Source organism: Falco biarmicus, chromosome 9 (genome assembly GCF_023638135.1).
Source record: "Falco biarmicus isolate bFalBia1 chromosome 9, bFalBia1.pri, whole genome shotgun sequence".
Taxonomy (NCBI): Eukaryota; Metazoa; Chordata; class Aves; order Falconiformes; family Falconidae; genus Falco; species Falco biarmicus.
In genome coordinates this window covers 909,822-933,856 of record NC_079296.1, presented here as the reverse complement: position 1 = coordinate 933,856, position 24,035 = coordinate 909,822, and the positions used below count along the sequence as shown (strand labels likewise).

Below are 24,035 nucleotides of genomic sequence, written 5' to 3'. Positions count from 1 at the left end.
ACAGAGCAAGCATGAGCTGCCATCTTGGAAAAGCTCTGACATTTCACCGAGATATTAGCTCTGATACCCAAAATGCCCCACCTGCTCTAGTGTGTAAACAGAGCAGAGGAGGGTCTCTGATGAACCCCAGACATGTGGCAAGATCAGCTCTACCCAGTTGCAACAGCAACACTGCTCCATGCCCTCTTCTGTACCCTTTAGCTCCTGGTGTTTTTATGCTACCTCAGTGCCAGCAGACATGCAGTAAGAATCCTTAGCACTTATTCAGCAGGTGCAAGGAAGAAGTACTGCAAAAGCTTAAACCAGAAAACGAGAAAACATTCTGTTAGTGAGACATGGTCCCAGGAACACCTGGTATTCTGGCATGACAAAGCTACCTGTCAGTTGGGAAGAGCAGATGCATTTTTGGTTTTAAGGGAAGTCAGCTACTATGCCCTGCTTCATTCTTATTTTAGGAAACTAGACTGTACCAAAGTCACAGTGTATTAATACACCTGACTAAGAAAGGGTTAACTGAACGTTCTTGGTGGTGTTCAGAAAAACCAAAAGCACAAACAACTGTATGAACTTTACTAAGGCACCAGAATAAATGTCAGTTCCCTGTTAGCTCCTATCACGATCAAGCTGCTAGCGATGACCTAGTGAACTAAATTCGTGACCATCATGATTACTAGCTCCCCTGGGTTTCTTAGTACCTCAGAAGCCACCAGCCCCTTGTTCGTTGCTTCCCTGCTTGTGTGACATCCTCAAATTGCAGCAAAATACAGACCCTGAAACAGCACAGAGCGCACAAGGACCCAGTGAGGGCATAAAAAAAACCAACAACCATGTGCTGCCCTGGTATAACAGGCCTGAAGGGACTGTATGACGCTAGCAGCATTTCTGTTCAGCTGTAAATCCTGCAACCTAAGCCCTAGGGTATTCTATGGACTGGTTATACTTCTTAAGACCACCTGGAAGACTGCCGGCAGTTTGCACTGCATTTATAATCATGTCAGTGCTATGCTTCTGAGCTTCTGGTCACTACCTTTGGAAATGTCAAAGAAAACTTTCCATTTGATGCGTGATTTGTTATCTGCTTTTATTTATCTTTTTTCCTCCTTCCACCTGTTGTAATGTTTAGTACTTCAGAGGTTAAAGGAAGCACAACATGCTGGTGCCATGCCAGCATCAACATTACTACAGCTGAGTGTTTGGTGTGCCCTGTTTACATGCTTAGGATGAAACCATTAGCAGATTTAGGGTCAGGAAAGGATTTTCCCTGGGCAAACTAACAGATTTATGAACGTCTTTCTGCCCTCTGCGGCAGTGTAAGGCACTACCCTTTTTCTAGGACCACCTGGAACTGTTTTTAAGGAAACTCAGCCACTGGCAATGCTCTTGACTCCTATCCTTGTTTTCCAGCACAGTAAAGCTGCAGTATTATCAGAGGTTTTCGCTTGGAACAGTGGAAGCACTCCATGCAAGCTCCCTTCTCAACAATGGACTTTCACAAAGTCCATCAGCAAAGTTGCCACAAAAGCTAGATTTAACGCAAAGGATTACAAATGAAAGTGTAACTAAATCAATATTCATTTATTAGAAATTAGCTAATGCCGAAACTCAGTGGTTCCTTTGAAGACTATGCTGACAATCACTTCCCCCCACTATCCTTGTGGCTTGGGAAGCCAGTCAGCATTATCCCACTGCAGCACTGTGTTGTAGGTGAAGAACCAAGTTCTTAAGTACTGTAGCAGAATTTCTAGAGGGAAACCAATGCCTTAAATTACATTCAGATCCAGAGACTGCCACAGCAGATCACAAAGCACAGATGAGCACAGCAGTAGAAAGAGATCTGTTGTACTTTCTTCAGTGTTTTTGTTTAAGTAAGTTTAAACAAATATGACCACAAATATGACCACTGCTCCCTTATAACAATGTAAAATAAAAACACTTACACTGGAGACAGAAGTCAGAAGCCTTTTAGTCAGGTACAAATCAAAACCTTCTCTTTAACATAAATGAAATGTTCAAATCCATTACTTTATTCTTCCACTGTATCATCTGGCTCCTTACCCAACAACTATTACGGCCACTCATGTTTCATCCAGAATATGTGTCATTTTCATACTGAAATTTAGTAATCTCTTACTTCCTAAATAACCTAATCTACCTCACGTATATGTTGTGCAAAGTGAACAAAATCTGTACAAAGAACATCAGTGAATAGAGAAAAAAACAAACCCAAACCCTAGCCAAAAAAACCAGTCCCATGTAATCCATAGAGAATGTAGATATCATGTTCATCCTCTCTCTGGAGGTGAACAAGCAGGCCAGCACTTGGTGTTTGACACAGAACAGTAGATAAATACAAAAGCCATCAGCATGGAGCACCTCCTGCCAACATTAGACCTAGACTGGAACCACTCAGGGAATGGAAAGCTGACGAAGTTTAGACTGTGACTTGGATTAATGAGTTTTAAAGAAACAGACATTTAGACAAAGAATGGCTTTGCCACAATCAAGACAATCTTTCCAGTCATCCTTATGATAAAGAAAACACAGGAATAAACAAATCAGAATAGCAGCCTAGACTGTTCATTTCTACTATGGGCCTCTTGGTATGCTCCCTGTTTACAGCTTTGGTAACAGTAGGGAACCTGCCCTTTTTGATGAAAGTACCTGACTATTTCCATATAATGCAAACTAGATGCAGCAACTTTCCAACCCAGAAATCAGATGGACCCAGCATACAAATTGTGCCACAGAATTTCCCCAGCACCTCTTGCAACTTTTAGCAAAACTAAACCAGAACAGATAATCACTGCTGCCTCTGCAGCATAGCAGGGTTTTCAGTGACTGACTATTCAATTCTTATCGTGGGAGACTAGAACTCAAAATTTCTAAGGTATGACCAGTTACGCAAAGCCCACATGAGATCAGAAGCAAGGAGAACACTCAAAGATGCATTTGTAGTATATTCCAAATCATACCTTCTTTTTGTTCTTAATCTGCATAAGTTCCTGAGGGCTTGGAAGGATACAAGAAAATCGAGTAGGTTTCCTGGGGATACTCTTCTCAGCTAGAAGGACAAAGCATCATTATAGTTAAAACTATCCCCAGAGTAACACTCAGCCCACTAGTGTCCCATCATAACTTTCAGTCATGGAGTCTTGTTGCAATATGCTGCCCTGCAAATGGCAGTCACACTCCTATTATTCAATTACTACACTCCTCCCATCCTCTTTTTGTCCTGGACAGTTTCACACATCCACAAGATTTAATTTTCTGGCTGTTCTGACTACTTGCATTACTGATCCCCTGGAGAACTCCTGACTGCCTTAAAAATACTAAACACCTGTATGAACTTCACACTTCTGCCCCAAAGTGACCCACCAGATCTAAACCCCTCCCAGGAGAAATTTAATAGTAGGCATATATAGCACACACATAATAAATATTCACCACATACCTCCTTCTGATTTTGAACACACAATAGCTACAGTGGTCTATAGCAGAGCAGGACCAGTCAGCAAATGTCAGGACCATTCTCAGCATACGCACACTCAGAGTACCAGGGTACCACAGAGACTATTACCTGCCTCGCTTCCTCCTTCCAGTTCCATGCAGCTCTCCTTCATCTGGTCAGCCATAAGGCACCCACTGGTGGGAGGACATGCCCCAGCAGGCTCTGAGACTGCAGTGGAGGATCTTCCCTCACTGAGTACTCTCTCATTATCTGTAGAAGTTAAAAACTCCATGCATAAACAAACGCATAAACCAAGGAAAAAGCTAGCAACAGAGAAATAATGAACTGATCACTCTAAACTGAACATATGCCTGTTCAAAGGAGCTCCCCCCAGTGACTGTGATTCCTCAGTGTTTTGTCTACATGGCATGCCCTCCTTCTGTTGCGACTGCCAGTCTTGACACAGTCTTTATATAAAGCTTCACGTGAGGGGCACATTTTAGTATCTGCAGATTTTACAAATAACAAGGTTATTAACATCAGCATGTAGTTATAAAGCATGCAACAGGAAGACTGAAAACATATACTTAAGGAGCTTACTATGTCAACTACCAAAATGAGATCTGCAAGTTTAGCACAAGACTAAAGTTTAATACCAAAATATCAAAGAAAGAGATCTTACTATTGCTCGTTTCTTTGGTGCTGTTCATGGTTTCTGGGCTGGATTTGACAACCTCCTTCTCTTGTTGATGTATGTTACTCAGCACTTTGGCCTGGCAATGTGCCTCAGTGCTATCTATCACTGTCAGCAATGCTTCCAGAGACAGCAGATGGACAGTATACAGCTGTCCAGAAACTGGGAAGGCATTCTGGGAAATAAAATGTAAGAATCGTCAACTTGCATGCCTCTCTCTGACCATAAAGGGGGAAGGAAGTCTTCCCCCAGCTTGGGGAAGCCTAAAGCATATGACAGAGCACCCTAAGCTTTTCATACAAGGCCTTCTAGCATATACTTAACAGCTTAGCTGCTCTGACATTATTAAAGAATCATGGCTATTCTCTTCTGCTTCCAAATGTTAAATGGCTGCCTTCATCTCTACAAGACTACTCACCCCGAATCTTTCAACTACTCCAATTCTTAAGCTCTGCACCAGCACTGACCCTTGTTCCGAGTTACTGGGTTCCCCTCCAGCACCCCACTGCCCCCTCCCACCCCCGGCAGCCCCCGGCCCATGGCCAGCACCTTGGAGAGCAGCTTGGTGAGCTCCTCGAAGAGGTTGGCGCAGTAGTAGTCACAGTCGTAGTTAATGTAGAGCTCCGTCACGAAACTGGGAATCCTCCACAGCTGAACAATGGCCTCCAAAGCCATCTCCTTCATTTCATAGGGCATCTTTGGGTTTTCCACAGTGATTATTTCCATCAGCTTCTTGACATACATCTGGCAGAAACACAGGGCAGCTCAGTTTAAGAAAAGAAAAAAAGAAAGCAGGACAGTGAATAGCTTTGAGGACTACAAAAATAGATTTAAGCTTCATCTTCCCACATGACACTCGGTCTTTAAGGATAGCTTATTCTGAAGGAGGTTGCAGAAATGTTTCAAATAATTCTGCCACTCAGTGCACCTGAATTCTCTGTTCTAAAAAAACCCCAACAGTATGAAGGTAGGCAGTGCAGTACACCTATCTCAAAGATGTTTTATTATTCAACAATAAAAGTCCTACACAGCCTACCCAAAACCCACTGAGTCATTTATAAAAAGGTAAATTGATACTTAGACTTTATCTTACCGCCTAGCTATATGCATTTAATCAAAGCCCAATAAATTATTACTAGGCACCCAGTGAGTCAAAAAACTCACCTCCAGTTGGAATTTCAGATGCTCTCTCATGCTCTCAAAGAGAAGAAAGCACACCCTGAGGGAAGTTGCATACAGATTGAGCCGTTCAACACTTAGTAGCTGAGTAAGAAACAAAACAAAAAAACAACATTAAAAATTATGAAGGCTAGTCATGATGATGTTCTATAAGCAGCAGTACTGTGGCACTGCAGGCATCACCTGCAACAGCCTTGAGACCCACACACTGCCTCCCATAGCAATAGTGTTTCAAAAAACAAGCCCTTATTCAACCTCCTGGTTTCACTTTTTGCTAGTGAGGATGAATATACTTAATTCTCTTCTGCTTGTGGTAACACTGTTCTTAGTACAACTTTGTTCTTTTGCCAAGTCCACAGATCTTTTTAGTGGTGAAAGAACCTGGGAGAAGACTTGCCTCTGAGATGGTCCTTGTGCAATTAACAGCTTGGTACACCAAATGTTCTGCCTACTACTAAGCTGGTAACCTGCATCCATAATTACATCAAAACCAATTATATCAAAACACAGTGTTGCCCCACAGTAACAGTTCATTCAAATTACCTTCATCCTTCTTGGCCCTGGTCTGAAGAAAGCAGCACATGACAACCCTTCTGGCTTTGCAACAGCACTGTTTCACTGGTGCAATTCAGAACTTTTATTGCAATGCAGCAGAGAGCTTAATTGAAGAGTGAGACCTGCCAAAGCTCAGAATACTAAATTCTGATAGACTCTGATGCAAATTAGTATCTGACTCCCCAGTGCCATATGCCATGCTAGCATAAGCCAGACTCACTTGAAATAGGTGCCGGCACAACTCCTCCTTCACAAGTCCCAAGAGGGACTGGCAGTTTGCAATGGGTGCTGATTCTAGGGCAACAGTTAGCAGCTGCAGCCCCATGTGGATCATCACCTCAGAGTTGTGGCGGTCATGAGGGTTGGTGAGTGAGATAAGAAAGCGGAACAGTTCTCTAATACATGGTAGACCATATGGGACCAGTGCTGCTCCTAAAGGAAAAAGACAGATTAGCACTCTTAACTTTGCTTTTGTTTTTTGCAGGTGCCTAACAAATGTTACAGCACTGCCCAACGCTCACCTTCTTTTAGGGAAGACTGAGTAAAACGTACTCCTCGGGGATTTACATAGTCCATGTCATGAACCGAGGCAGAGTCAGAATGTTCTGCTACAGATGTGCACTCCTCTAGGACCTCAGGGATAGACTCCACGGAAGCTGACTGGATCTTCTCCTCCCTCAGACTTTCATTCTTCATTGATACCAGTCATTTTGGAATGAAAGAAGCAAAACAAGAGTTAACAAGCACTAGACAAGCAAAAAGAAAGGCTTATTGTTCACTGTTCATCCAGAACTATGAAAACTATACAGGTCACTAATGGAAGAGGAGCAGGAAAACAAAATTTAAGAGAAAAGAGCGCATCTAGACAATCTGCACCCTCTCTGCCCTTTCACTTCCATTTAGTTTTTATGCGTTTTACATAACTGTAGGTGCCCAGTCTCAGGACTTGACTTTGAAGATACTCCTATAACCAATCAGTTCTTACTGCCCCAGAGGTTAGGATCTGGCTCATATTTTTTGTTGTAAATGCTACATAATTTCAGTGCACTATTTCCATCCATGCCTTCTTAGCATTTTTATCATTCAAAACACCTGCATTGCTGAAAGGTTCTTTGCAGCTCTAATCCACCCACTCAACAGTAATACTGTTGCAGAAGAAGTGGAGACAACACTGAGGAAAACTTGCTGACAAAGGCCTTGTTCAGGTTTGTCAATATTTCACAGCAACAGCAATGCACATGCACAAACACCAACAGCTGCAAGTAAAATTGTTCCCTAAAGATAATAAAGTGAGTTTTGCAGTTTTCCTCTGCGTTTCCCTCTAACAGTTTCTCCTTTAGTTAAGGTTAGTGGTATCGGCAGGAGTACAACTAGCTATGTAGGTGCTCTGATGGGCTGCACAGTTATTTCTGAGCCAATGGAGATGGATGGTCTCAAGAGAAAAAAAAGAATGAATGCTTGTGAATTTACAAATCACTTACAGCAAAGAATGTTTTATTCTGACCCTAAGAATAAACTACCTGGAGTTCGGGCTGATTTTGATTTTCAGTGCCTTTGGCCTCATTTGAAGGCATTCCTGCATTAACTCCCAAAGAAGTGACTTGGTCCAAGTCTGTCAGGTCTTCCTTGGAGGTAGTCTGTGAGGACAACTCCAAACCACTGTCTGTTGCTGGGCTGACTGCTGATGAAACATTTTCTGAGCTCCCAGAGGAGCTGGGAGAAGGACCATCTATGAAAGTAACTCCACTTGCTGATGAGAAATGGAAGCAAAAAGATCAGTGTTATTCTGTTCCTCAACCACAAATTTATACATTCAATACAGCAACAAAGAATTACTTGGATCACTGCTTCGCACAACAAATGCTCAGATAGTTATGCATTAATGGAGAGAATGTACATAAACTAAGCTCTCTTCTGCTAGGTATTAATGGATTAAATAGATGAATGGGTGAGATACTAACAGTCCTCTAAATTAAAGAACAATAGTTGGAATCTAACAGCTTCAGCAAACAAGGTAATTCACATAATTAGATAAAGGGTGCAGAGGGTTTCTATAATGAAGAAGGAATCTGAAAGTAGTCCAAAAGGTGTACTTCACTCTCTGATACAATGGCACAATCACTTTAAAGACTTGAATCAAGAATTAATCATTCCTTCAAAATGAGAATTTTAGCTTGCTTGGAAGACAAGAACTATTTCTTTAATTCTCCCTAAACAAATGGAATTGTAATAGAATCCAAATGGGTCTGAAACAGAGCCGTGAAGAATTTTTACTATTTCTAAATATGAGACAATGCTCCAAGAATCTAAGTTTTCCTTTAGCCGAAACCCACATGCAGGTCTCATGGTTCTGAGGAGAACTTAAAAAATGTAAACCAATTATTTTAAAAAAAGAGAAGATATACTGCAGGGCATGGTAATAAAGGCACAAACCAGAGTTATGTTATGAATTTACATGTGAAATGCGTATGGTTTTGTACAGTGGTTTTATTGCTTTGGTTTGATTTTTGGAAATAAGCAGCAGAACATTACCTGATTTTTAAGAAATGTAATGGAATACATGATCAATTTTGCAATGTTTTCTTCTTCACCTGCTAAGCCAGGATTTTGGCCTAAAAAGCACCATTAATACATTACCTCACACTACAAGGTCAGAGTTAATGACATGCTTTGTAACACAAATCAACTTTCTCTCTAAAATGTTACAGGAGTTATAATGCTCTTTAACGGAATTTAATACCTATTTGAAAACTTAAACATTAACAATGGTTTATGTAGAGATAAGTTCTCATCTAGATAGATGTTCTGAGTTATATGCAATTTGATTGCATTTATTTTCACCATTCATGCCATTGTGTAGAAACACACTTGGGATCGTTCCTGCTACACTGAATAGTTTCCTGTGACAGAACAAATGTCAGAACTAGGTATTTTACATAGCTATTGTTTCTATTTTCCTCTCTGCTTCCTTTCGCTGTTCATGCTTATTTCTCAGCCACCAAAATGTAGAGCACACAAGACAGTGTCCTTTGCAGCCGGAGGGACTCATTTAACCAGAGGAGAGGTTAAAACCAGTTGTAACTACTTAGTCTCCTCCTACACCTACATAACAACAGGATATGGAAACTCCCCAACGTTATATTCTTGAGCTTGCAGCACTAGTCACATACTGTATCACTTCTGCAGGCGGAATCAAAGCACGTGGAAAAGGAGTCGTGTGCATACCCATTAGTTTCCTGCGCACAACCCCCTTTCAGGTAATTTTGCTGTTCTCTCTACTTCTTCCCCTACATAACTCTTCATGCCTTCTTACCATATCAAGGCCTCTACTCTTCCCATAACAGTTGTAAGCTGTAAGTATGTACCCCGTATTTCCCTGTCCCTTAATGAGTGTGGCCTTTTATTCAAACTTCATGGACTGTAAGTGCACTTTCAGTCTTCACATCTGTAGCGAGAGATCCATTCATTCACCCATCCTTGATGCTTAGGTTTCCACACATCTCTCTGTTTTACCTGTGTATTTTCCCCAGTCACACTTTGCTCCTCCCTCATTACCGCCACACTCATACCCTTTGGTGCACCCTTCAGGAACACAGGAAAGAATATGTCACTTAAGTCAGCAATCTCCTGTTGCAGGAAACCTTCTCCCCAGCTCCATTACTCTTAACTCTCCTCTTGCCAGGGCTCTTGTTCTCAGTCTCTTCCATGTACCTGCTGCACCCTCCAACTCCTCTGTACCACATGGCTGCCCATAACCAGCCACCTCTCCAGGTCCTCATTCCCTTTTAGTACACACCACCCCTGTAAGGCACGCTGAAGGCAGAGAAATGCTCTCAAGTTAGCCACAGGACCATGCTTTTCTCCATCAGTATGTATTCCATCTCCTTCAAATTCTTTCTCCTGGACCTGAAAAGCTATGATATGTTTTATTGCTATAGTCACTGAGAAGTAATATTAAAAAAACCCAACATCTAATGCAAAACAACATGTTAAGAGAAAGAAAATTAGGACAGATTCCAAAAAAGCTCTTGAACAAATGCTTTCTAGTCTCTGGAAACAGATTTCAGCTTACCTGTGGTGTTACTAGCATTGGCTGCTGGTTGTTCTGTTCCAGCAGAGACCTTAGTAACATGGCGAGGTGGTCTGGGTGATCTCTTTTGCTTTTTCCATTTTGATGATTCGCTCATTCCTCCAGCTCTCATTTTCAACTGAAAACAAATATTCATTAAGAATATCAATATAGCAAAACCATATAGCACAATGGGTTACATAAGCCAACCCACAAAGGCTGTCTCAAACACTCAAAGTCAGGCAACAGCACTTGAATATATCACACAAATTAATCAGCACCTCAAAATCATGCAAACCAGCCCCTGACTCCCCTCATGCTAGCCAATACTCCATGCCTGAATCAAGGGACAAATTACTGGAGTTACTCTTCTATAATACATACTTATCAGTTGAATTATCACAACGCTCCCTCTTCCCTATCAATAGCTCCTAGCTTTGTATCAGGATAAAGAATTCTTAGACCTACAGGCACATCTCAAATCTCTTTGGTTTTGCCAGTGTTTCCAGACTTGTAGAGGACATCAATTAAAGAATATAAGCAAGTGTTAGTTAGGTTTGACATTCAATTAAAATTTAACCATCTATACATGAAGGCTGAGAATGAAGCCTGAGCACCCTGTCCCACACAGCAGTCTGCAGCTCTGTCACCTATCTCTTGCCTCAGTTTACTCCTCATCTTTGTAGCAATGCCATGCTCACTTTCCTCCAGGTATCTTTCACCATTAACAAGTGTTTCTCTTAACACTTCACTCACTCCTGGTGCACAACACATTGCAAATATCACCCTAGTGGTTTAGAAACAAACTATATTCTGCTTTCACCTGCGTTCTGCTATTACTCCTCTTCAGATTTAAACTAACCTAACCCTTGACATGCTTCTTGACCAGGATCCTACCTCTAGTTCTCATACAGATCTTTGATTGGCAAACAAGAACCACAGCCGGAGCAATGCAAACTGCATGGTACTTGCTGCAGTATGCTGTTACTGCAAACACACACAGATGCTCCAGAACTTCCTAAAAACAATACAACACTTAGCCACATGGAGAATGGTAACAGCTTCCTTCTAAAGGAAGTTCCTCTAAGAGCAGGACTGCCCTTACGCTTGGTTTGGTAGCTGCAGTCAGCTTTCCTGATGCTGTCAGACCTCTTCAATTTGGGGTGAAAATGTAACCACTGATCAGCTACCCTCCATGTAGTGGAAACCATTCAGCAAGTCTCAGTACCAGTCCCTACTTGGTACTCTTCTTTGTAAATTTGTCGTGGTTAAGTTGTATTTCAGGGTGTAATATTCCTTATTTTTTATATCCCTAGCATCAGACTTAAATTGTCTTCAAGACAGCTATATTCTTTAGTCTCTTCCTTTTTCTGCAATTTGCCTCCTTCCAGCTACTACTCTTCTTAAATGCCAATAAACCGTCTAGGTTCCACTACTGTTTTTCCATCTCTTTCCCTTTTCCAGCTACAATTCTAAATCACTGTACATGGCTTGTAATTTTTCTCATTTAAACAAAGCTTGTGAAAATGTTATGTCCCAGTGCAGTAAACCATTTGTGTAACTTTTCTTTGCACCACAAATTCTATTTGCTTGATGACTAATCCCCAAGTTTTAGCTATGCTACAGTTTCCTTGAGCTTGTTAATTAACAACGGATACAGAATTACTTTGCTCCTTTTTATTTCTTCCAAATTTTGCAGCAAGAATCTCCTTCTAAATCACAGCTTCTGACAAACATTATGTGACAAGCACACAGCTAAAAATAAAATTTTCTAGATTTCAAAATGTTTTAAAATGCTTATGGACCAAATCCTTTCAGGTAAAGATTGCCAGCTCTCTCATCTTTCCTATTCACTGCTTCACAGGGCTATATAAAAAAACATATTATCTTTAATTCTTGCGAATTCCCAATGCTTAATTAGTTTCTGTTTCCATTTTAAAAATGTCTCTGAGCCTTAATTATTACCAATAAGTTTTATTCATTAAAGGTTTAAGCTTCTAATTAGACCAGGTAGTCTTACTTTACCTACAAACAATTCTAGAAATAGCCATATTTATTTTTCTCTCCCTTTTCAGTAACTTATAAAACTTGAAGACTTACAGTTCATTGTACCAAACTATTTAATATAGGAAGGAATACCTGAAAGCACTATGTTCTAAACCCAAGAAAGTCTGTTTCACATAAATTCAAAATAACAGATTTGCTTCTAGCTACTATATCCCGTTGCAGTATTTTGACAGGTAAAAAGTTACTTGCTAACAAAAATTGAGGCAGGGGGTGGGGGGTGGCAGGGTGCAGAATTGGATCAGCAAAATGGAGCCAAGATACTGCTATGAGCTAGCCATGATGGTCCCACTCCTCTGACCCTCCTCAGTCATGCTCCTGAGGAACAGGTAACTTTTGAACCATCCTATCAGAAGGTTCAAGCTGTCAATTTACTACTTCTGATCTCCCCCTTTCACACAACACCAAATGCCATCTCAGTTCAACACCAGTCCTTTTGAAAAGGCACTTTTTCTCAGACACAATATTGATTTTTCAGTGATTGTCCTGTGTTTGTATTAAATCCAAGATTCCTCCTCTTGAGGTTCGGAAGACATATGCCCATCTGTCATCATTTTGACAAACCTGTGCCACCTTTCAGAGACTGAGTCAAAACAGCTTCAGATGGATGGGATACCGTTTAGTCAGGCAAGCAAAAAGGCTCAGTTGATTTTTGAAGAATCTCAAACACTTAATCAAAGTATAAAGAATCCCAAAAAGAATCTAAGGTGTTTTTTGTTTGTTTGGGGTTTTTGTTTTTTGTTTTTTTTTGACAATTTAACAGACAGGTGAGATTATCCAGTAAGTCTTTCCCACCTCATACCATCCAGTATTTCACATTCTACACAAACAGGTATCCTTCTATTAGAATTACTACTAGGATTACCTAGGACTACCTCCCATAATCATCCCCTCTCCTTCCCCTTTTTAAATTTTGCTATGTCCTATAAATAAGGGATAGTAAACTACAATGACAATTGCATAGCTTAAAAAAAATATTGCAGAAGCAAACTGAAATGCTTAATAGAAATGTTTCACCGGTATCAAGGGTCTATATGTTGCTTTAACAAACAAACTCTGAGTTTGGGAATTCTAAAACAATACATGTATCAAAGGACAGCAAAGTAACATTTTTCGTTCTGTATTTTGTATTGAATTAAAAGGTAAGAATTGCACGACTTCTTGTATTTTATGTTAGTAAAAAAATGTAAAAAACTTGCACAGTTTGTCTTTTGACTAAAGGAACTATTTCTAATGTTTCTTTTTATCTTCAATACCAAGGCATTTCCCGATTTTGCTAGAAAGCTTGGCTACATGTTAACAGGCTGATAACTTTAAACCTAAGGTTGCCTTCTTGACTAAATGCTGCAGGTAAATAGCATTTAATAGATCATTAAAATATCCTGAATTTTAAACATAATCTAAAACTCTCCTTCCCTCTCCAATGCTCAGTGATATTATAGTTGCGTTAGCCTTCCAATCATCAATGTCCTTCAGATTATATTAAGCTTGTACTTCCCACAGCAAAAGCACTTGAAGTTAGTACTTAAAACCCATTCTTTAGAAATCAGAGAGGGAGCTCAGAGCTACTGTTCGTTCATCTTGGAACTCAGTACAGATTCTGTCCCATTTATCTGAGTTACCTTTGCATAAAGACAGGTGTAGACAAAATTGTAGAAGAAAAAAAAATTACAAGACTCTAAATGCTTCCTGTGATAGATGAGGTTTTAACAATAAAACTCCAGCTAAGGTCCAGGAAATTGAAGAAAAATGTACTACTGCAAGATTCTTTTTAAAGGGTCCATGAGATCTCATTTTTCTACAAGCCACCTTACCTGTACTCGTTTGTTTTTCCATAAGATACTGTAAGCCTCAAGAGAAAAGGGCAGGGGCCAATGATTAGTAACTAAAGTGATTATACTAAAACATGAGCTCATTCTAGATGCAGCACGGAACTGGTCAGCACACCAAGTAGCGTTCAAGACACAAAAGCATGCAGAGAGAACGCAGTCCACGATCCAAGTCCTGGAGACACCGATGCAGTCCAGTCATCTCTCACTTACCTACCTGCCTGTACTGCAACAACTCAGTTTATCTGGTGAAACATTATTATGCATCTTAGGCAACTATGAACATAATCCGCCCCCAGAATCTGTGACAACTCAGATTTAGGTTCCTCCTGACTCCCACCGCAGAATCCAATGTTTAACAGCACCACTTTCTACTGCTAAAGTAAACAATTCTTAGTTGTCTTCTGTGTAACTGCATAACTCTGCAAGTCTTCGGCCACTGTCCTTCCAAACTCTCCTGACCACAGACACAGGACAAAAGAATGGCAAATGCATCTCTAAATGTTCTGTTCAGCCCCTTTTCAACCAAATAGCATTAATGGCAGACAAGAACTAAAGCTACATTAAGTTTATGAACCAACACAGAAAACTGAGAAGGGTCCCACCTAAGTTGCTTTCTCAGGGTTTCTATGATCGGTCCACAACCAATGATGTGCAGGCCTACAGTACTAGTTTAGAAGTATTTTCTAGGGGAACTAGCAGGGACTAACAAATTTCACAATTCAGTTTGGCTCCACTAATCCCTCATTAACAAATACTGTGCTGGGAACCATATTTACTTTCAGTAGAAACATGGCCAAAGATGCTGAAAACATACAGCAGCCTCCTTTCAAAAAGGTTTTAGAGAACATTGAACTCTGTGGCCCTGTACCAAGCAACAAAACTTGGAGATTCGCCTTTGAGTAAAGCTGTTTAAGGCATGCTGGGTCAGGAGACTCCTCAGGTATGCTGCTACTTCCATAACAAAGATCGACAGCTAGGACACACAACACTTGAGCCTTCAGAGAGCAATCTATATTTTTTATGTTTCTTTTCATTTTTTCACTGTCATAGAGGACTCAAACCTTGCCACTGCCCTCCCCACTGCTTTCTTCAGAGGATGCCACAATGGCGTCTTAGGTGGGACTCACCAAGACACTGAACGCTGCAGTAAAACGAGGGTCTCTCCCTCCCAAGCCCGCCCAGCTGCAGCCACAACAGCGCAAAGCAAACGCTGCATGCATTGCCCCCAAAAGCCATGCTGTGTCAAATGAGTGGAGGGAGGTTTGCTGCACACAATTAACTATCTCTCAGGTGGTGTCCACAAGAGAAGAAAGAGGAGAGTAAAGTAAGAAGGGAGAAGGGAGAGAGAGACCTTCAGGTTCTTAAAGAGCAATACCCTCTCTAATTGGTTCAGGGCTTTGGGCTGTTCCCCACTACTTAGCTCCAGTTTGTTGAGGAGACATGAAGAAATCTGTGAAAGATAGGTAAATGCATGGTTTAAACAAAGCAAAATAAACCCAAAGAGCAGAATAACCTGGCAGAGTGCAAGGCTGCAGGACAGACTCCTGGCATGCACAGCAAAGGGACAGTACAAGGTAACTGCACAGATCAGACACAAGAGAGAGCAACACTCAACCAAGCTGGGAGCAGCCATCGCTTGATAAGGGTAGCCTTCCTAAATTCAAATTCACTTCCACTTTACACATTCTGTACACTGACCCTGACAAATTCTGATAACTGCAGTATATTAACCTGATCTCTTTTAGCTTTCCTTAGACCAGCCTACCATCATCACAAATCTTGCCACTTCTCTCCCACAGCAAGGGAAACAAGGAGTCATTAGGTTACTACACAAGAAGTAAAGCCCCAAGCTAGTTTTAGATTTCTAAAAGTAAGCATTCAGTCTCTCAAGACACTGGCTCTGAAATGTACATTTACCCAATGTTGCAACTTTCCTCAACTCATTAAAAATACAGAGTGGAAGTTATAACACTATAAACAGTATTTTCAGTGTAAGTTCAAAAGTGGTTATTTCTTCTCTAGTATTCTTTTCCCATCCTGTTGCTCTTAACAGTAGAATGCTGTATCTTTACTGAAATTCTTTATATGGAGTATAAAGAATATATATATATAAGTATATAAATACAGAGAGAGTTCCTCAAGTGGACCTCCCTCCACCTAAGAAATAATTACATTAATAATCATGTAAGGTCACATTTATGGTATTCGTCATACTGAATCCAGCTGCTACAAACCCACTGTATAGAGGGAGATGGTGCTGTTGAACAAACCCGAACCTTCCACCCTCAGGAAACTGTGCAGTTAAAAAAAAAAGGAAGAAAAAGAACAGTGTACTTTGATTTGGCTACCAACAGAGATGGCACTGCCCATGTGAAGTAAGGTTTTTCCTACAGAATGCTGCCCCTTCTAGAAGACACCAAAGCTTTTTCTACAATAGCCCAATTTCATAATGCTTTCATGCTGTTTCACCAGCCTCAAAAAGTTCCCATTCTGCATAGGGAAAACTGGACAAACACATCCCGAGAGCTCAGTATCAGACGTAGCAAATGAAGGAAGAGAAGAAAGAAGCTGGAGAGAGAGCAGAAGACAGCAAATGATCAGACGATATCACCATCAGGTCCCATTAACTTGCTGGGGTTTTCTAGCCCACAGCAGCTGATGGCTGTTCCCAGACTTCAGACCGGCTCACTTAGGCAGCAGTATCATTAACAAGATTCACTACTGGACTATGTGGGCTTAATCCCACAGAATTAATGAAGCTATGTCCATTTATGCAGTTAAACATGCTCTTTCAGTGAACTAGGGACTTGCAGGAATGAAGAAACACAACTGTGAAAACAAACAATATAGAGATAAGTGCAAGCCCAAGACAAGAGCAAAACAGCCAACACAGTGCTGAGTCTTACCTTCTTCATGTTCGTTCCCATGTAGCTTTTAGGCTCTTCTTTAAACTGAGGCAACCTGGAAGACAAAGAAGCAGCCAAAATACATAAGCTTTCTTAAGTTAACAAAAAGAGGAAAAAGTAGACTTGTCTTTTCAGTCATGCTACAGATACTAGAAAAACAGAATTAGGTTTTCTCTGCAAAAAGAGATGCTCTTAGTTTCTTTTCCTGCCAAAATCTGTGAAAAAAACACCCAAATACAGATGAGAGGTGCTTTGCATGCTATTACCGTTAATGGCAGTTTTGCCATATTGATTTTCTTTGTTAATGGTCATGTAAGTACAATTTCTTTTCTTTCAGTGTATGTTTTCAGTGGCAGACTAATTACATTGGTTCAAAACAGGTTTCTCTGATGCTGCTGAAAACAGCTGCTGAGCCAGAGTGTCAACCACATCAGGACTCTTGCAGCGTACATGTTATTACTAGTCATGGCAACTCTTTTCATTAACTTTGTGGAAACCCCAGCAGTTATCCTCTATTCTGTATCATGAAAACATAATTATGGTGCACATTGGATCTCAGTTTAAGCTGAACGGTTTGAGCTAAACAGTCCCTGTCTCAGAAGTAAAGGAAGTAGACTGCTCATGCCTGTGCTACCAAATGACAAATCCGTACAGCTCTACGACTCCACACACCCTGCTCTCTCTTCCGTTCCTTTACTACAGTTCTATCTGCTTGCTGAAAGGATAAAAGCCTTGCAGCACAGCTTTGGCCGTTTCTTTTTCTGGAAAGCAAGATGGCCAAACCACCCCTACAGTTTCTGTCTTTGCCTTGCTTCTCCATCCCAATGTCCACAGCACAGATGGTGGCGGTGGTGTTTCCAAGTCTCATCAAGAAGGACAGAGGAGAGGATACACAGTAAGGAATGAATAAGCACTAAGCAAAATTCGCATATGCATTTGGAGAAAAAGTAACGTGATCTCTCCTTTTTGGAGACATTGATTCTGACTCTGCCCCACATTCATCACACAGAGGAGGAAAAAACTGAGATCCTGCTGGAACTGAAGGTGACAATGGGAAACAAGAAATACTTTACAAGAGTTGTGTTTCACAAGCTGTCAGTTTTACTACAATCCTTTCCTACTAAACATATTTCTCTATCTGCACATTTCCTTTTTACACTACCCTGAGAAAGTCTATGATTACTTTCATATCTGGAGAAACAATTTTGAAGTTAAACAACTTACTTGAGTAATCTTAATTACTCTGAAGGGTGCTGAAAAGGGCAGAACATTTGTCCAAGACATATGATCTCAACAGTTCTCATTGATATGTGAGGTCAAAGCTCTCAGCTTGAAATCAACATGTGGCTATCCAATACCATTTATATTCTCTTTCCTGAAGAGAGCTATAATTTTTAGAGGTGGTTTTGTGGTTTTTTTGAGTGAAGTTTGCATTCTCTGCTCTCAAACTGGTTCCCTATCCTAAAGCTCTTCATTACCTGGCTGTCCATCTCCACTCAAAGGACACTCAACCTTCCCTACCTCTGTCTCCCTGCAGTCTGACAGGGTCAGCCCAAGAGAAAAGTGCCAAATCCTTCATCCCCTTCCACCTCTAAATAATGACCATTTTGGATGATTTTTCTGAGGGCTCTTAAGTGGAAGTGTGGAATCTTTCTGTCCTTAGAGGGCCATCTCAGCAATGCTGAGGCAAACACAAGCAGGTTTACCTTGTGAAGAGCAGCTGCACCATGTCGACCAGAGTGTGCTCTGCAGATTTTCTCAATAACTCTGCGAAGACAAAAACAAATAACACAGGTGTCATTACTCAGTGTGATATTATCAAGAGGATTCTTCAAGCAGACTCCCCTCCGAGCCTTGTTTACAGAGATTACGGCAAATTTATTAAAACCAGCTCCAACACCGCATTACTGCAAATGGGCATAAATCACAAGGTGGCGCCACAAAGCTGGGGAAAAAGCAGTCAAAAGTTGTACAGTGAACTTCTAACGAATTTTCCATAACTTGTAGAAAGACACAGTAACACAAATAAAGTTCAGCAGCTTTCCATGGCTGCATGTTCTACAACAGAACTAGTTAATGCTCAGGAAACCGGATCATTTCTTCACTGCAGAAGTATGAACAAACCTACCACTGAGCCTCATTTCAAAGCATATGCGGAAACAGGACTGCATGATCTCACACACAGATTCATTGGTGAGGTGGGCTCCCACTGGAGTGAGCAGCAAGGTCCTCAGAACCTGCAAAGAACAGCACACACATCCCATAGTACAATGACACTTGCATGCATTTCCAAGAGAAGGCTGGCTTCCTCAAGGAGAACTGCTGTGAGCAGAAAACCTTAGGGTCTTCCAGGAGCCCTTTCAAACTGAATGCTGTGCTCAAGAAGCAGAGTAGGAGACAATAATGATCTCATGACCTACTTCCCAAAGAGGCCTGATAAGCTACCCTGTATTTAAATTCACTAACTAGGTATCTGCTCAAAAGTACATAGACCAAAGAGGTTTCTAGTTTATAGGTTTGTCTCTACAATGAATTTTTCTCAGAAGTAAGTTTGAGAGCTCTGTATAATTTACCCATCACTAACACAGACCATGCACAAGGTAGGATTATTAGCAACACCACATTATCAAGCCCTTAAATTAAAAAGCATTTCATTTAAGCTTTTAATTATTTTCATTTGGAAAAGCTTTTACCACAGTATATAAGCCATCTGTTTAAAAATAAAGTCTGTCACTAAGCTGCTACAGAGTCAAACCACTGCTCCCTCCTCTTCATCTCCACGTAACAGGATATGTTCCACACCGGGCAATGACCATTATGGTAATTACCATTTCTCTCTGCTTACCTGTAGGATTTTCATCAAGACAACCTCATCGCTCGCATGATCCGTGCCCACAAATCGGGCATGCGTGACTGCATCTGCCATGTTCTCCATCCCCTCTGCTGTGCCCTCATGGCTGGGATCTGAGTAACAGAATAAAAACATATGACAGGGAAAGCTACCTACAGCCTACCACCTCTGTGGGGAGACATCTACACAGAGATACTCTGTTGCCATCTGCTTCCTCAATTTATGTGACTAGGAGTGAGCTGACCCTAAAAGAGCGAAACTCACCTCCTAGTTACAGTTTCTAAATCCAGGAGCTTTCAGAAAGACTTGTTATCAAGAGTCTATCTACATTTGCAAAAACATGTAACCTAACAAAGAAAAGAATTGCAATTCAGTTGTTACTGGCTCTGTAGGTTTTTAGATGTTAATTTGTAAGACTCCTGCCCCACCCCCTGCAATACAGCACAATCAGCTGATAAATGCATTCAGTTCCTCCTTGGGAACAAGAGAAAACAGCTCTTAAACACAAGGAACCTCAAATTTACTCCCATGAGGAGAAAATGCCAAACAGGTTCCACTAGATTGCGAAGGAAAAATTGTCTCTTGTTCTACATCCCTCCCAAGGAATAAGAGCTGGGGAAGGAATGGACCAGTAGCTTTCCCCAGAGAAAACAGTCGACAGACACAATCACAGTTTGAGTATCAGAGTTGCAGGCCTCTCACTTCAATCATTCATCAAGGCTCCTTCTCTCCATTTCAGTCTTTTGTAGCTACAAACAATAGTGCAGTTGAGAGAATGTTTAGGACACGATTGTTGCTAGTAACCGTATCTTGTGCCATATTACAGTGGCTTCAGAAAAGCTGCCTCCGGCTTTGATTTCATTCTCACTTAAACAATACGACACTGGGCAAGAATCTTGTTACCTTCCTACCTAAACAGTCATTAGGAAAGAAAGGAGACAACCTAAACACTAGCTAATACCTCATTAATTGGCAACGGGGCCTCTTGAACTCCAGCAAGAATGAAGCTTAAAGAGGAACCAAGCAAGACCTTGTACACTCTGCAGAGAAGCTTTGCGAACTCCATCTTTGACTCCAGTTGTGTTCATGCCTAGCAGGGGCTAAGCCCTCGGCATTTAAGAAAGCTGCCCTTCTAGTGGACCAAGGAGAGCAGCCTCCACCATGCTGCAGGGATACTGAAGGGCTGCAGGATAAGAAACTTCTCATAGTTGCACAAAACTGAAATTACATCAGCGTACCTCAGAATCCCATAAGTCTGCACAGGGACAGCACTTTGCCATCTCTTACACATCCCTATTAAGAACAGAGCTTGCCTACTTTTGACATAATTGTGTCACACATCCACAAACACACAAAAACTCTTACATAGTTGAGAGGGAGTTCCTCTCCTGGATTGCCAGTCAAACCTCACTGAGCTATCAAGGAGTCTGTTCTAAGAACCATCGGTCATTTTTTACCTGCTTCAGCAGCAGCACTCAACAGGATACTAAACTCTGATACTGGGAAGCATTAGGTAAGAGGCTTGGCTGTCAAAGACAGTTCGCTGTGTACCTACAATAATGGCTTATAATCCAGTTAGAAGCCACCACTCTTCTACCAGAGGCAATAAAGTCAGCCGTATGTTGGTGCCCCGCGCACTCTTATTCACAAATGGAAATAATAGCTTAAACCACCAGTGGTGATGCAGGATCATTCTAAATCGCCTCAATTAAAGCAGGCGAAGACCAGTGGTGTTACAATGCCAGCATCCACATTAGCATTACTGTTAACCAACCTCCACAACTACAGTGGAAAGCAGTTAAGCAGGCATCGAAAGGAAAAAGCCACTTGCTGCAGAAAAGGCTCCCACGGGCAGAACAGACAGATTCACTTCACTGTCACCTCTCCCAGTAGATGTGCGCTGCTCTAGGTTTAGGTATACGTTTAGTCATAGTTATGGATAAACAGTCTGTGTGAAAAGGAAATGCAAGCAAGTTGTATATATGCTTCTAACAGATCTATAACTACCGCTTTGCTGTTCCAGCCCCTACCTTCAACACTAATAAACACACCTCTCTCCCAGCAGACATCATGGCTGACTACTTCAGTTCTGGCTCCCTGGAACAGCTCTACAAATTCAGGTCAATTTAGAAAGTCTCTTGAGTTCAATTAAAAGCACAGATACTTCTACTTTGCAGAAACAAGATACAGAAAAGATCAACCCGCTTCCTTGTTCCCTTGTGAGAAAACAGTACAGAAAGATTTGTCAATGCCTGCTCAGAATCACTAACAAAAATAAGTTTGTGTAAAGCAAATGATCAGTTTGACAATTGCCACCTACAATACAAAGACATGGATACCCCATCTAGGCATACACATTTCATATGGGGTGTACTTTCACAACAGGCAGACAAAAGAACAATCCGAAAGCAGAAAATCCAAGTGCTCAACCATCAGGGAAATCCAAGAAGGCCAGAAGCCTGCCCAGTAACACCTTTAATGGAACTAAAATAAATCACCAAGGAGACAGAAGAGGTAGAGCAGGGAACTTTAACACTCCCCAAACAGCAAGTCCCCTCGCTGGAAGCTGAGCAACAGCTACTCACTTACAGATAATGTCATTTTCAGAAACACCAGGGAAAATTAACTTTAGAAACAGAGCCAGAAGCTGCTGTGGGTACATGGTGATAATAAGAAAAGCACATACCTTTTCTGAGGAAAACACAAAAAATAAAATTCTGAAATTCAGCCATTAGTCTTCCTATAGCTAAGGCTTGAGCTCATCAAAAAGGCTGACAGCTAGATGGCTAGCGCAAAACTGCTAAGTAAGGAGATAACTAATCTGAGCGATGAAAATCAACGGAGTTTAGTATTGTCACACAGTTTTCTCATACTTTAAAAATTACTATGTAATTTAGTGACTAACTTTTGAAACAGCAGTACTTATTTCAGAGCAGAGGAGGAGCTCTGTAAGGCTAACTATTCGTACTAAAACACAAGTGTGATGGATATCAAGTCACTTTAACTGAGCTGTGACTGCACACTGTGCCATTAGTGAACTGCTACATGTAACAATTTCAGAACAGATCTTTGCAACTCAGACTACTGGAGAACAGAAGTCTCAAAAGCTACTCAAGAATTACTCTTTTTTAACTGGTTTTAAAACATACCCCTCAGCAATACTGGCCTGAAAAGCAGACAGATAACCACCTGCTAACATGTGACACATTAAGAAAAACAGTGAGAAGGCACGAGGATTAGCGATTAAATGCTTTGGAAATAGGAAAAGGAAGCCATTTTAAACAAAGATAGTTACAGAGGAGTGTTTGGTCCTTTCACTGCCCACTGGTTTTCAACCCAGCACGTACAGCAAAAGGCATCCACTCACAGGACACAGCTAATGACACTTTTGAAAAAAGTGGTGGTTTCACCTGTCAATTACGCAGCCCTAAAATGCACCACAAATACCAGCCACACTGAAATTTTCCCACTGTGGTTGTGCCAGAGTCTTTCCTTCTTGTTCTGTACAGTTTGAAATGGATTTGTATATTAAGGATGGTTTTAAGCTTTTCCTATCTTTAGGCAAACAGTCTTTAGACTACCTTTAGTCTTACATTAAAAGAGAAATATATGACCAAAAAGCTTTAATTTAACAACACAACCCTAGCCAGATGTTCAGCCAGCACCACTAATCCCAGCCTCACTGGTATCTGGAGCAGCACAAAGGATAAGGCCGCTGTGAATGTCACCTGAAGCAGCACCGGAGGTCTTAGATTACAGGTTCTACTCTGCAACAAAAGCCAGGCAGAGGTCTGTTCCACTGTCTGCTACAAAGACAAGCTCATCAACAGTCACAGGGATGTGCCCTTGCTGAATGGCCTAATTAATATTCCAAATAACAAGTAGCTAGAGAATGGCTACAAACTCTTAACCACATTTGTTCCCATTTTTGTCTCAAGTCAAATATTTGTAGTCAGTTGCCTCTGAAGACATTTGCCTGGAAATGCGATACCAGCCTGATGTTCTGATCCCACCCAGATCATAAAAGCCCAGACGAGTCCTCCACCTCTCATTCTATGTTTAAAGTAACATATTCTAAACTAGTGCTTAGTGCTCCAGAGGGAAATGTTTCACAGGCTTATTTATTAAGATTTCTTTATTGTTCTATGAAGTGACATCAATATTGCACTATTTTAGTTATTTTCTTTCACTTAATTATATCCAATACTGCCCACTAATTGATGTCTTTATACTCTAATTTTTCAACAAACTCCTAAAATCCATTTTCCTGCAAGTCTCCATTTTTGCTCATTTTAATTTTGGGTCTTTCCCACAAAAGTGGTCAGCATCTACATCAAGCCCTTTCTTTCTCCAACTTCCTTCATGCTAACTCTAAAGAACAAAATATTTAAAACAACAGTGCCACTTTCAACGTAAAGGGGAAAATGAAGTGAGAAA

The 24,035-nt window shown here is 41.0% G+C and overlaps 1 protein-coding gene across 5 annotated transcripts in view; it reads right to left on the bottom strand.

Annotated features, from left to right (window-relative positions):
* Positions 1-24,035, bottom strand: part of GBF1 (golgi brefeldin A resistant guanine nucleotide exchange factor 1) — a 109,968-nt gene that overhangs the window by 20,288 nt on the left and 65,645 nt on the right. For all 5 annotated transcript variants that reach the window (XM_056352282.1, XM_056352279.1, XM_056352277.1 and 2 more), the window contains 13 exons: positions 19,593-19,711; positions 18,876-18,984; positions 18,454-18,514; positions 16,748-16,802; positions 9,949-10,084; positions 7,397-7,626; positions 6,398-6,566; positions 6,097-6,308; positions 5,307-5,405; positions 4,692-4,886; positions 4,131-4,317; positions 3,578-3,718; positions 2,973-3,061 (listed from right to left, as the gene is read on the bottom strand). In XM_056352282.1, coding sequence (XP_056208257.1) covers positions 2,973-3,061; positions 3,578-3,718; positions 4,131-4,317; positions 4,692-4,886; positions 5,307-5,405; positions 6,097-6,308; positions 6,398-6,566; positions 7,397-7,626; positions 9,949-10,084; positions 16,748-16,802; positions 18,454-18,514; positions 18,876-18,984; positions 19,593-19,711 — 1,802 coding nt within the window. The remainder of the gene's footprint in view (positions 1-2,972; positions 3,062-3,577; positions 3,719-4,130; positions 4,318-4,691; positions 4,887-5,306; positions 5,406-6,096; positions 6,309-6,397; positions 6,567-7,396; positions 7,627-9,948; positions 10,085-16,747; positions 16,803-18,453; positions 18,515-18,875; positions 18,985-19,592; positions 19,712-24,035) is intronic.